This window comes from Centroberyx affinis, unplaced genomic scaffold (assembly GCF_046629955.1).
Source record: "Centroberyx affinis isolate AG114_WGS23_722 - 3 ecotype Tasmania unplaced genomic scaffold, CSIRO-AGI_Caff_v1 ptg000792l_1, whole genome shotgun sequence".
Lineage (NCBI taxonomy): Eukaryota > Metazoa > Chordata > Actinopteri > Beryciformes > Berycidae > Centroberyx > Centroberyx affinis.
Window position 1 is genome coordinate 160,286 of NW_027279398.1, and position 9,370 is coordinate 169,655.

The 9,370-nt window shown below is 41.8% G+C and overlaps 1 protein-coding gene across 1 annotated transcript; it reads left to right on the top strand.

The window, feature by feature from the left end:
- The first annotated feature begins 124 nt into the window (after window positions 1-124).
- On the top strand, window positions 125-6,319 carry ethe1 (ETHE1 persulfide dioxygenase). The gene is made up of 7 exons (XM_071520349.1): window positions 125-802; window positions 1,575-1,719; window positions 2,776-2,924; window positions 3,309-3,438; window positions 3,649-3,738; window positions 5,474-5,590; window positions 5,853-6,319. The coding sequence occupies exons 1-7, from the start codon at window positions 596-598 to the stop codon at window positions 5,897-5,899; spliced, it is 885 nt and encodes a 294-aa protein (XP_071376450.1). The 5' UTR covers window positions 125-595; the 3' UTR covers window positions 5,900-6,319.
- Window positions 6,320-9,370: the final 3,051 nt, after the last annotated feature.

The following is a 9,370-nucleotide window of genomic DNA, read 5'->3' on the forward strand; positions in this document are numbered from 1 at the left end:
CCAATGTAGTTACTGATAACAGTCCCATAGTCACGTAGGCCACTTGAAACACTTACAGTGTGACACACACACACACACACACACACACACACACCTGACCTACTAACCGCCAACAGCTCTGCGCGTGTATGTGCCTCATGAACGCGCACCAGTCTGTGCGTACAATAGACAGGAGTGGGCAGCTGAATTGCTCAGACATGAGTCTAGGAAGTTGCACTATAACCCTCACTTCAATTGCTCAATAAAAAACATTTATTTTGGCAGTGGCACCAGTCGCAGCCACTTAAAAACGCAATGACGGGATCATTTCCTCCGGAGTTCATCCAAGGTGAGACTTTACCCTCCAGACAGCGATTTGAATTCAGTCGGAGACGAACTGAAGAGGTCATATGACATATTTCACATCTGTCGGCATCTGTCTTCAGAAGGAATTTGACATTAACTGTCAGAAGATCACAAGAGAGAAAATATATGGTCCGACTGCAGCCTGAGTTGCGTGGGTTTGAATCGCTGCTGGCTGACTACAAGGACATTTTGACCCAGTCCTGACACTTAACTGACAGCGCAGTCACTTTAATACCGGCGAATAATAACAATGTGCTCAGTAAGCCGGGTGAAACCCGTACAGCGGGTTCTGGCCCTCTCGCTCTGCCTCCGAACAAAGGCCCGGGGCTCGAGTTGTGCTGCAGCCCAGAACAAGCTCCTCTGCCCGGGCGTAACCACCGGCTCACTCCCGCTACAAGCTGGCTGCAGATCGTACTGCTCCAGGATGGCGCTGGGCGAAGGACTCTTCTTCAGACAGGTGAATCACTACTATTGTTTACTTGTTTATTTTCAGCTTCGTCACGTCTAATGCAACAGGAAAATGCAGCAGTGTTTCTGAATGACACTTGTAAGCTAGTACTGGAAGTGAGCGAAGTGGAGTTAGCCTACTTTCAGAAAAGTTTAAATGAAGTCAGAATGTACTTTACGCTATTTCTAAGCTAAAGTAAACGGATTCCCCATGATAGGCTGTGCTGGGGGATTTTTCAGGTTTGCCACATGTTTAATCCGTTCACTGTTTTGCAATAATATGGCAAAGCTGATGGTTGTATGCATGGAGAAGCTGCAGCCGGTGGACTGAAGGGTTAAGGGTGGGCGTGTTTTGCAGCCTCAAAGCTAAATACTCCAGCCTCTCACACACAGTGGATCATTTCTGGTTCAAATAAAAATCTGCTAGAATTTCTGGTTTATTAATTGTGCAAAATACTATTCATTAGGCTATAAGAACAAAATATCCATTTACCATTAAGTCTGTTAACCCATCCCAACCTAGGTTGACATTGAACACACTTTGCTTTGAAAACAAGGAACTCCCCATCATAAATGTTTACTCTCTCTCTGTCTCTCTCCCTCTCTCCAACACACACACACACACACACACACACACACACACACACACACACACACACCCACACCTTATCATTCCAGGACAGATAACAGGATGTGACTGGCATCACTACCGCCCTTAGCCATCCTTTCTTATCTAATGCTGAGTCACTGTTGTTGTGCCTTTACCTGTTTCCCCTGTTCAGTTGTTTGAGTCGGTGAGCAGTACCTACACCTACCTGCTGGCAGACAGAGAGACCAGGGAGGCGATCATCATTGATCCTGTACTGGAGACTGTTGACAGGGATGTGAAGCTCATAGACGAACTGGGGCTCACGCTGAAATTGGCAGGTATCTAACTACGTGACTGTAAAACAAACTTCCACTGGCATGACTGAGAGGTGCGGTTTTAATGCATAATTGCACGCCATTATAAAATCAGTTTAAAACATAATCCTTAACCAAATCCAATCATGCTGTCCTATCATCCTCATTGGCCGATATAAACCTTTTGTGACTCGCAATCAAATCACTTTTTTATAGTTGTGCAGTGCAGAAACAGAAAGATATGTCAATGGCAACACCTGTATTGTGCTATAAGCTATTTTGAAACACAAAATAAGTGATCACAGACAGAGTTGGAGGAGGCAGAAAGTTGGCTTCTTAACATTGCTGGAAATGGTGAGAACTGATCTATCCTCTGAGGAAGTATGTCAGCCATGTTAGAAAAAATGGTCTATTAATGGCTTAATGCTGATTGGTTGAACAGTAGAAACAGATCGACCTGAACAGGGCTAGCATTAAAGTGTGTAGCCCTTAATTGGGTCAGGTGTGCAAGAGTAAAAGACAGGGGAACTTGAGGACTGATTGTGGAAACACTGTCATTGATTTATCTGTCCCTAACCTTAACCCATGGCTGAGAGGTGTAGATTCATTACATAATTACACACCATTATAAAATCAGTTTAAAACATAGTCCTTAGCCAAATGCAATCATGCTGTCTTATCATCCTCAGTGACCGATATAAACCTCTCCCTTATTTATTTACACACACACACACACACTGCACCTTATCCTTAGCCTATAAACAAAGGGTCAACTCGAGGTTAATTTAGCTGCCATACTGCAACACTCAGCCCAGGAATAACTTCTCAAATTCTGTTTCTAACCCTGCAAAGTTGGGGGCTAACCTTGCTCCAGAGCAAGGCTGGGCTAGCTGTGAAATATAGTCACATGTATTCAGTAATGTGCCCATGTGAAACCTCAGTTTTCCCAAGGCTAGGTTAACCCATGATCTTGAATGCAGATAGCAGTGTGAAAAGGACTTATTTCCAGCGTTGGTATCGTGGGTTATTCGTATCGAAAGACTGTGCTAGTGAACCTTTCTGTCTTCTTTGTCTTGTTAGTAAACACCCACTGCCATGCGGACCATATCACAAGCACCGGGCTGCTGAAGAAGAGACTGGTTGGGTTGAAGAGTGCCATCTCCAGATTCAGCGGCGCCTCTGCAGATGTCCTCCTGTCAGAGGGAGACAAGATCGCCTTTGGAAAACATGTAAGGAGGAAACATTTGACCGACTATATTTCACAAAACCGATGCCTACCAACTCTGCCTTTAGAGCGATTTGGGATGGCTTTAGATCTGCCAGTATCTGAAGATGTAAACAGGCATGAAAGACAATACATGTATCTTCAAAATACATATTGTCAGCCTCTTGTCACTTAACTGCATGGCTGGCCATCGTCCTCAGTATCTTATTTCCTTTCAGTCTGGTATTGTTTATGATACTCTGAAACATCTTTACTTTGTTTTTAATCTGTAGCAGTACGTCCTTTGTTGCTCTGTACAGCACTTTGAGATTAATCTGTTTTTGTTAATAGTGCTTCATACAAAAAAATTGACTTGACTTGATTTGACTCCTCTGTCGTTTCCTCCCAGCATGTGACAGTGAGGGAGACTCCGGGACACACAGATGGGTGTGTGACGCTGGTGACGGGGGATCAGAGCATGGCTTTCACTGGCGACGCTCTGCTCATCAGAGGCTGCGGCAGGACAGACTTCCAGCAGGGTAAACCTACGCTCCTACCTCGGTCTGATTATGCGGTCACATATCTTGTGTTACCGCTGTTCATTCGTCACACACCATTGTTTCTGAGAAGTCAAAGGGCCATAGTGAATGCTTTTGTTTTTGTAATACTGCTAGATGAACACAGGGAGGCAGTATTATGTTTTTGTAGGATTGCCTAATCTTTGCACAAACTTTCGTTTTCTTTCTCAGGCTGCCCCAAAAGGCTCTATGAGTCGGTCCATCAGAAGATTTTTACTCTACCTAACCAGTGCCTCATCTACCCGGCACACGACTACAAAGGTTGGCCGAAAACCCCACACATCTCAGTCTTATTCATATCACATCTCATGGATGTACTGGTTTCAAAATTTGGTTATGCAAATGGGTGTATTTTATTAAATGCTTACAATGCAACAGTTGTTGGTAGGTCTGCCAGTACCATGTGATTAATCAGCATTTTTCCAAACTATCATGACTATGGTTACCCTTGTCGTTCCAAAGGGATTATTGACATCTGATTGTGGAGTTTGGATTTTATGAGATCATGTTACTGTGCTTCCACAGTGGCCTGAAAATATCCATTATGCCTACCAGTGGCTGCATTTATTTACTATAAGTCTGTGTTTCCATTGCTTTTTCCATTCTTCCATTCTGTCTCTTAACATTCTCATATGTGTTTTACTGCTGGATGACATCCAGACTACTGTATGAAGAATGCTGATCACAAGTTGATCCAAAATGTGAACAAAGTCAGTTTTTTTGTGTCCAGACCTGTTACTTCATGCACCAGTTATTTATCAAAACTGCCTACAGGCCAAATCTGTGATGGTAAAATGTAGGAAACACATATAACCGAGTTTATGGTGAAGATTAAATAGACTACAGTCATAAAGTTTTCATTATTACATTTCAAAAATCTGAAGAAAAAGAGATTTTTGTGCAGTATTCCCTGGCCTTTAAAAAACAAAATAAAATGCAAAGTTTCACGAAATACAGACTAGAATGACAATCGCTTTTAGGAAAGTCGGCTTAAGTTATGTATTTCTTTTGATGGATCAGTAAATTTAAGTCATGCTGTTCAGTCGTCATGTTCCCCCTGTTCTGCAAGTTTTTGTTCCAGCTCTAGTCTTGCACACCTGATCCAATTATGGGCTTATTGCTGATTGGTTGAGCAGTAGAAACAGGCCGTGGTTACACCTGTCTTTTCAATGCGACTTAAGCAGTCAGATCTGTCAGATCGGATCTCAGATCAGGTCGCATTGATGTCTCCGTACAGGACACTCTGTGGTCAGATACGGGATTGGGTTTGTTTTTCCTGTGCAATATTATAATCAAGAAACATGTCGCTGTTCACAAGACAAGCTCTCCTTTTGTTCTTGTTTTTATTTTACTTTTTTCACATTTTTAGTGGTAGAACTCGCAACAGGCAGCAGTTGTTGAGGAGAGCGCAGCGCAGGCGAATGCTTTATGCACAAATCATATTCCTCAGCGCTCTTATGGTCCCAGTGGAGACACTGAGTGGCTGAATAACTTCCGTATGAGCGTACTTTAAACTTTGTATGCCTCTATATGATAATCTTCAGCGCAAAACACTCACATAAGAGCCTTGCGTGTCCATGCGTAAAAAAGGGCGGCCATGGCTCACGTCAGTTGGGGCCTGGTAAATTAATGACGTTGCTTGCAATATGCAGATTGTGGCCGAATTTATGTTGACACACAACTGAGATCCGATAGGAATGCGAGCCAGGCCGCCTCAAAATGTGGATTTTGAGATCAGATCTCAATGCAGCCAAGATCCGATCTGAGCGCGTACACACATGACAGTTAGTGTGAGCTGGCCTGATTGGATATGCAAGGTCGCATTGAAAAGACAGGTGAAACCACAGCCACAGATCTACCTGAACTGGGCTAGCATGAAAGTATGAAGCCCTTACTTGGATTAGGTGTGTAAGAGTAAAGATGGAACAAAAACTTGCAGGACTTGAGGACTGGGTGGGAAAACACTGTCATTGATTGATCTGTCTCTGTGCATCAGGTCAGACGGTGTCGACGGTCGGAGAGGAGCGCAGGTTTAACCCGCGCTTGACCAAGAACCTGGAGGAGTTTGTGGACATCATGAACAATCTGAATCTCCCTAAACCTGCTAAAATAGGTATCAGACACTCATATAGCGGTCTGTCTCTACTATAGTCCTCTACTATAGTCTATAGTCTGCTATCCATGCTGTGTTAGCAAACATAATAAATCCCTGAGGTGTATTTAGAATATCGTCATGTGAATAAGCATTACAGTGCATTCATATCGATGTTAGATGATGTTAATTGCCTTGACACCTTCCCTCACAGGCTTACAATCATATGAATGAAATGACTTGCTCCTAACCGACCGTTTGTTTTTGTGTCTCACCCTGACAGATATCGCAGTGCCTGCTAATCTGGTTTGTGGACTCCATGAAGTCTGAATGTTCTACAAAAGGGAAGATTTTAACCAATGCATCTACATGCAAGCGACATGATTAACATTTACATTTTTGTATTCAAGCAGGATTAACCAAAACTAAGCATTTGATTGTACGTTAATGTCCAGAAAAGAACTACAGAAAATGCTGTCACCTGCTCCCCAGGTGTGCAGAAGCTTCACTTTTTATTGTATGTTAATGTAAATTGAATGATGTATATATTTGAACAATTTTTCCTCTGCAACCGTTACTTAATGGCACTTATCATTTGGTGCTGCGGCTACTGAAGTCTATGGCCAGTCACCAAGATCATGCTCAAAATAAAAATGCAATCAGCTATTTACTTATTGTCAGAAATGAATGCTGCAAAACTCTACATGAGGGAAATGTAAAAAAAAAAAGAATCAATATTACTGACTTATTTTCATAATAAATTTAGATCATGTTTAAATGTCAAGAATTCTTCAGTCTTTATTTAGCTGCTTCATTATGAATTGCAGAGTCGGAGAGGAAGTTTACGAGTAAGTAAAGCTCAGATAGGAATGTTCCATTCAAAGTTTGGTTTAGTATTCATGAATGCCCAACTGAGACAATTGAGTTCTTCCACATGGCCTTTCCAGTGATTCCGGACTCCTCTAGCCAAGGCATCACACACACACACACACACACACACACACACACACACACACCACTCTGACTGCTGCCAGCCGTGGCCTTTTTGCATAGCAGGAAAATTAAACTACTCTTATTTGCATTCAGAATCACTGAGGGCCAAGTTTCCACTGCGAAGGTCCAAAACATGTCATGGCCGTGCCGTTGCGTGCTCGACTCTTGTCTGTTCCTCTATCTATTGAATAAACAGGGTCAGTTATTGAAATACAGATCACTCTCACAGTATGCGGCTACAGCATCCGGACGCGATAATCAACACGAGGAAGTCAGGATTTCTAGATGCACTGCATGTTCTGCGTTTCATGGTCCATCAACGCTGTCAGGGAAACAGGTTTGTTGGGAGTGTCAGGCTCTGACTCAGCCACATGCCTCTGATGAAGCCGCTCACACATTTGATAGTAAGCTATACAATAGGGTTTTAATGATATGGGCTTTTGACAAATATATTTGTATTGAACCATTTTGAAAGCATTGAAAGAATATATGAATAGAATATATGAAAGAAAGTATTCAGTGTTTCTCCCTCAGATTTTCATTCTTGTCATGGTGTAACAGCCACTGAAACGGCTTTTAGACCATCATGGGACACTAATACTCTTATTTGCAATCAAGACTAATGAAATTATTTTAGGTGGGTTAGCAGCTCTTTAAGGCAGGGTGACACCTATTCAATGGTAGGGGAAACTCTGGGATAGATTACTCCCTTTTAACTGAAGAATTAATTCACAAAAGCATTACTGACCAATACATGAATAAATAAAATGTGCAAAGAAAATCAAATTTCATTGAGGTTTTATAGACTTTTCCCTGTAGCTGTGGTCAAGGAGGAACGTCCATCGTATCAGCAGTGAACCACATGACAACCAATATTTAAAGCCAATAAGCCAATTAAGCTATTTAAAGCCAAAAAGCCAATATTGGCCCAATATACCTGTCTAACCCAACTGCAAGTTATCTGATCTGGTTCCTCTGAGCTACACTTTGTGTTACCAGATGTGAATATTGTTATTTGAGCAGGTAATTATATCTTGGCTGCTTTTTACAATAAAGTGCCTGCGAGGTTCTGAGCTCACCGAAAGACACACAGCTACCTTATAAGTAAAGAAGATCTGGTATATGAAAGAATAAAAGAAAGTGTAGGTCAAAGAGAAGGTACACATGCAAGATAATACTGTCAGGGCCATACACACACACACACACACGCCCACACACACAGCATCTACCAGCTGTCTTTGTCAGCGCTTGAGACAAACATTATTGCACAGCCCGTCTGTCTCACCTTGCCTACCCACCGACAGACACCTTTTCTTTACCCAGAACAGGAGGTGTGTGACCGTTGTTGCCATCAAGCGGAAGATATGTTGCTTCTATTCATCTGACTCTATTCTGCTCTTAAGAAGCAGAGGTGCCAGCTGTCCTTTTTGCCCGGTCTGTGTCCCATCTGCTGTCCCTTTTTTCAGCCTCTTTTTTCCCCGCTGCCCACTTTACGCTGTGCCACCCCGAACCTGCTGCCCATTCTCTCTCGCCCCGGCCACATGTCACTGGAAAGAATCTATTACCACTATCAGCTCATTCAGAAGGAGCTGTAAAGAGGCAGGCCAGGGCGATAAAGCCTTCAGAGTGAAGAGGGTGGGTCTTGCCTTGTAGTCCCTAAGGAAAAGTCACTATATAGTATTCCTATAGGGACTTATAGTGTGTTTGTGGTGCTTAATAGTGAGTTTACAGTGAGTTTACAGTACATGATGGTTTTTTCTTTCTTCTTTAACATTCCTATAGGGGCTTATAGTGTGTTTGTGGTACTCAGTAGTGAGTTTACAGTGACTGTATACTACTTTATAGTATTTTCATCTCCAATGTTATCAGAACAATAATTCTAAAGGGACTTACAATGTGTCTGTAGTGCTGAAATAGTGAGATTATAGTGACTTTATAGTACTTTGTGGTATTTTTAAATCTCTCATGAGATCACTATAATGTTCCCAGAGGGATTTATAGTGTGTCTGTAATACTTAATATTATGTTTATAGTGACCCTATAGTACTTTTATTTTTTATGTTGTGTGGAACTCAACAGTGAGATTATATTGACTTTATAGTACTTTGTGGTATTTTTAATCTCATATAGGATCACTATAATATTCCCATAGGAAGTTGTGGTGTGTAGTGCTCAACAGTGAGTTTAGATTGATTTTTATAGTACTTGATAGTATATTTATTTCCTATAATATTCCTATTGGGACTTATAGTGTGGTACTCAATAGTAAGCTTATAGTGACCTTATAGTACTTGATTATATTTTTTATCTCCAATGTTATCAAAATTATGCTTCTATAGGGACTGTAATACTAACCTAGTGAGTTTATAATGATGGTATATATATCTCCTATAATATTCCCATAGGGATTTACAGTGAGTCTGCAATACTCGATAGTGAATTTATAGTGACCTTTTAATAGCCTACCTAATGATAGCTTGTGTGTCCTTATAATACTCACTTATTCCCATTGGGACTTGCTATATTTGTGTTATATTAAAGAAGCCTAATACGTGACACTCTCCGAGGCTGGACTGGAAAAAGTGCCCGGGTGACACATTAGAGTTATAACAATAACTCCTCGATGAGAAAGTCATGTCAATTCCCAGAATAGAAATCTCATTCGGGTGCGGGACTCTCCTCTCCTCTCTAACTGGCGGTGAAGTTTTCGAGTCTAGGACTTTCCACACCAAATACTTTTCAGTCAGTCAGTCAGTTAGTCAGTTAGTACCCGCCTCCGTCGCCCTCGAAATGCATTCAGTTTCACCT

What these genes read in the sequence shown, in the direction of transcription:
- ethe1 (XM_071520349.1), top strand. Translation starts at nt 596, where the DNA reads ATGTGCTCAGTAAGCCGGGTGAAACCCGTACAGCGGGTTCTGGCCCTC. An exon ending in CCCGGCACACGACTACAAAG is followed by an intron (nt 3,739 to 5,473) that starts GTTGGCCGAAAA and finishes TCTGTGCATCAG; the next exon opens with GTCAGACGGTGTCGACGGTC. An exon ending in CCCTAAACCTGCTAAAATAG is followed by an intron (nt 5,591 to 5,852) that starts GTATCAGACACT and finishes TCACCCTGACAG; the next exon opens with ATATCGCAGTGCCTGCTAAT.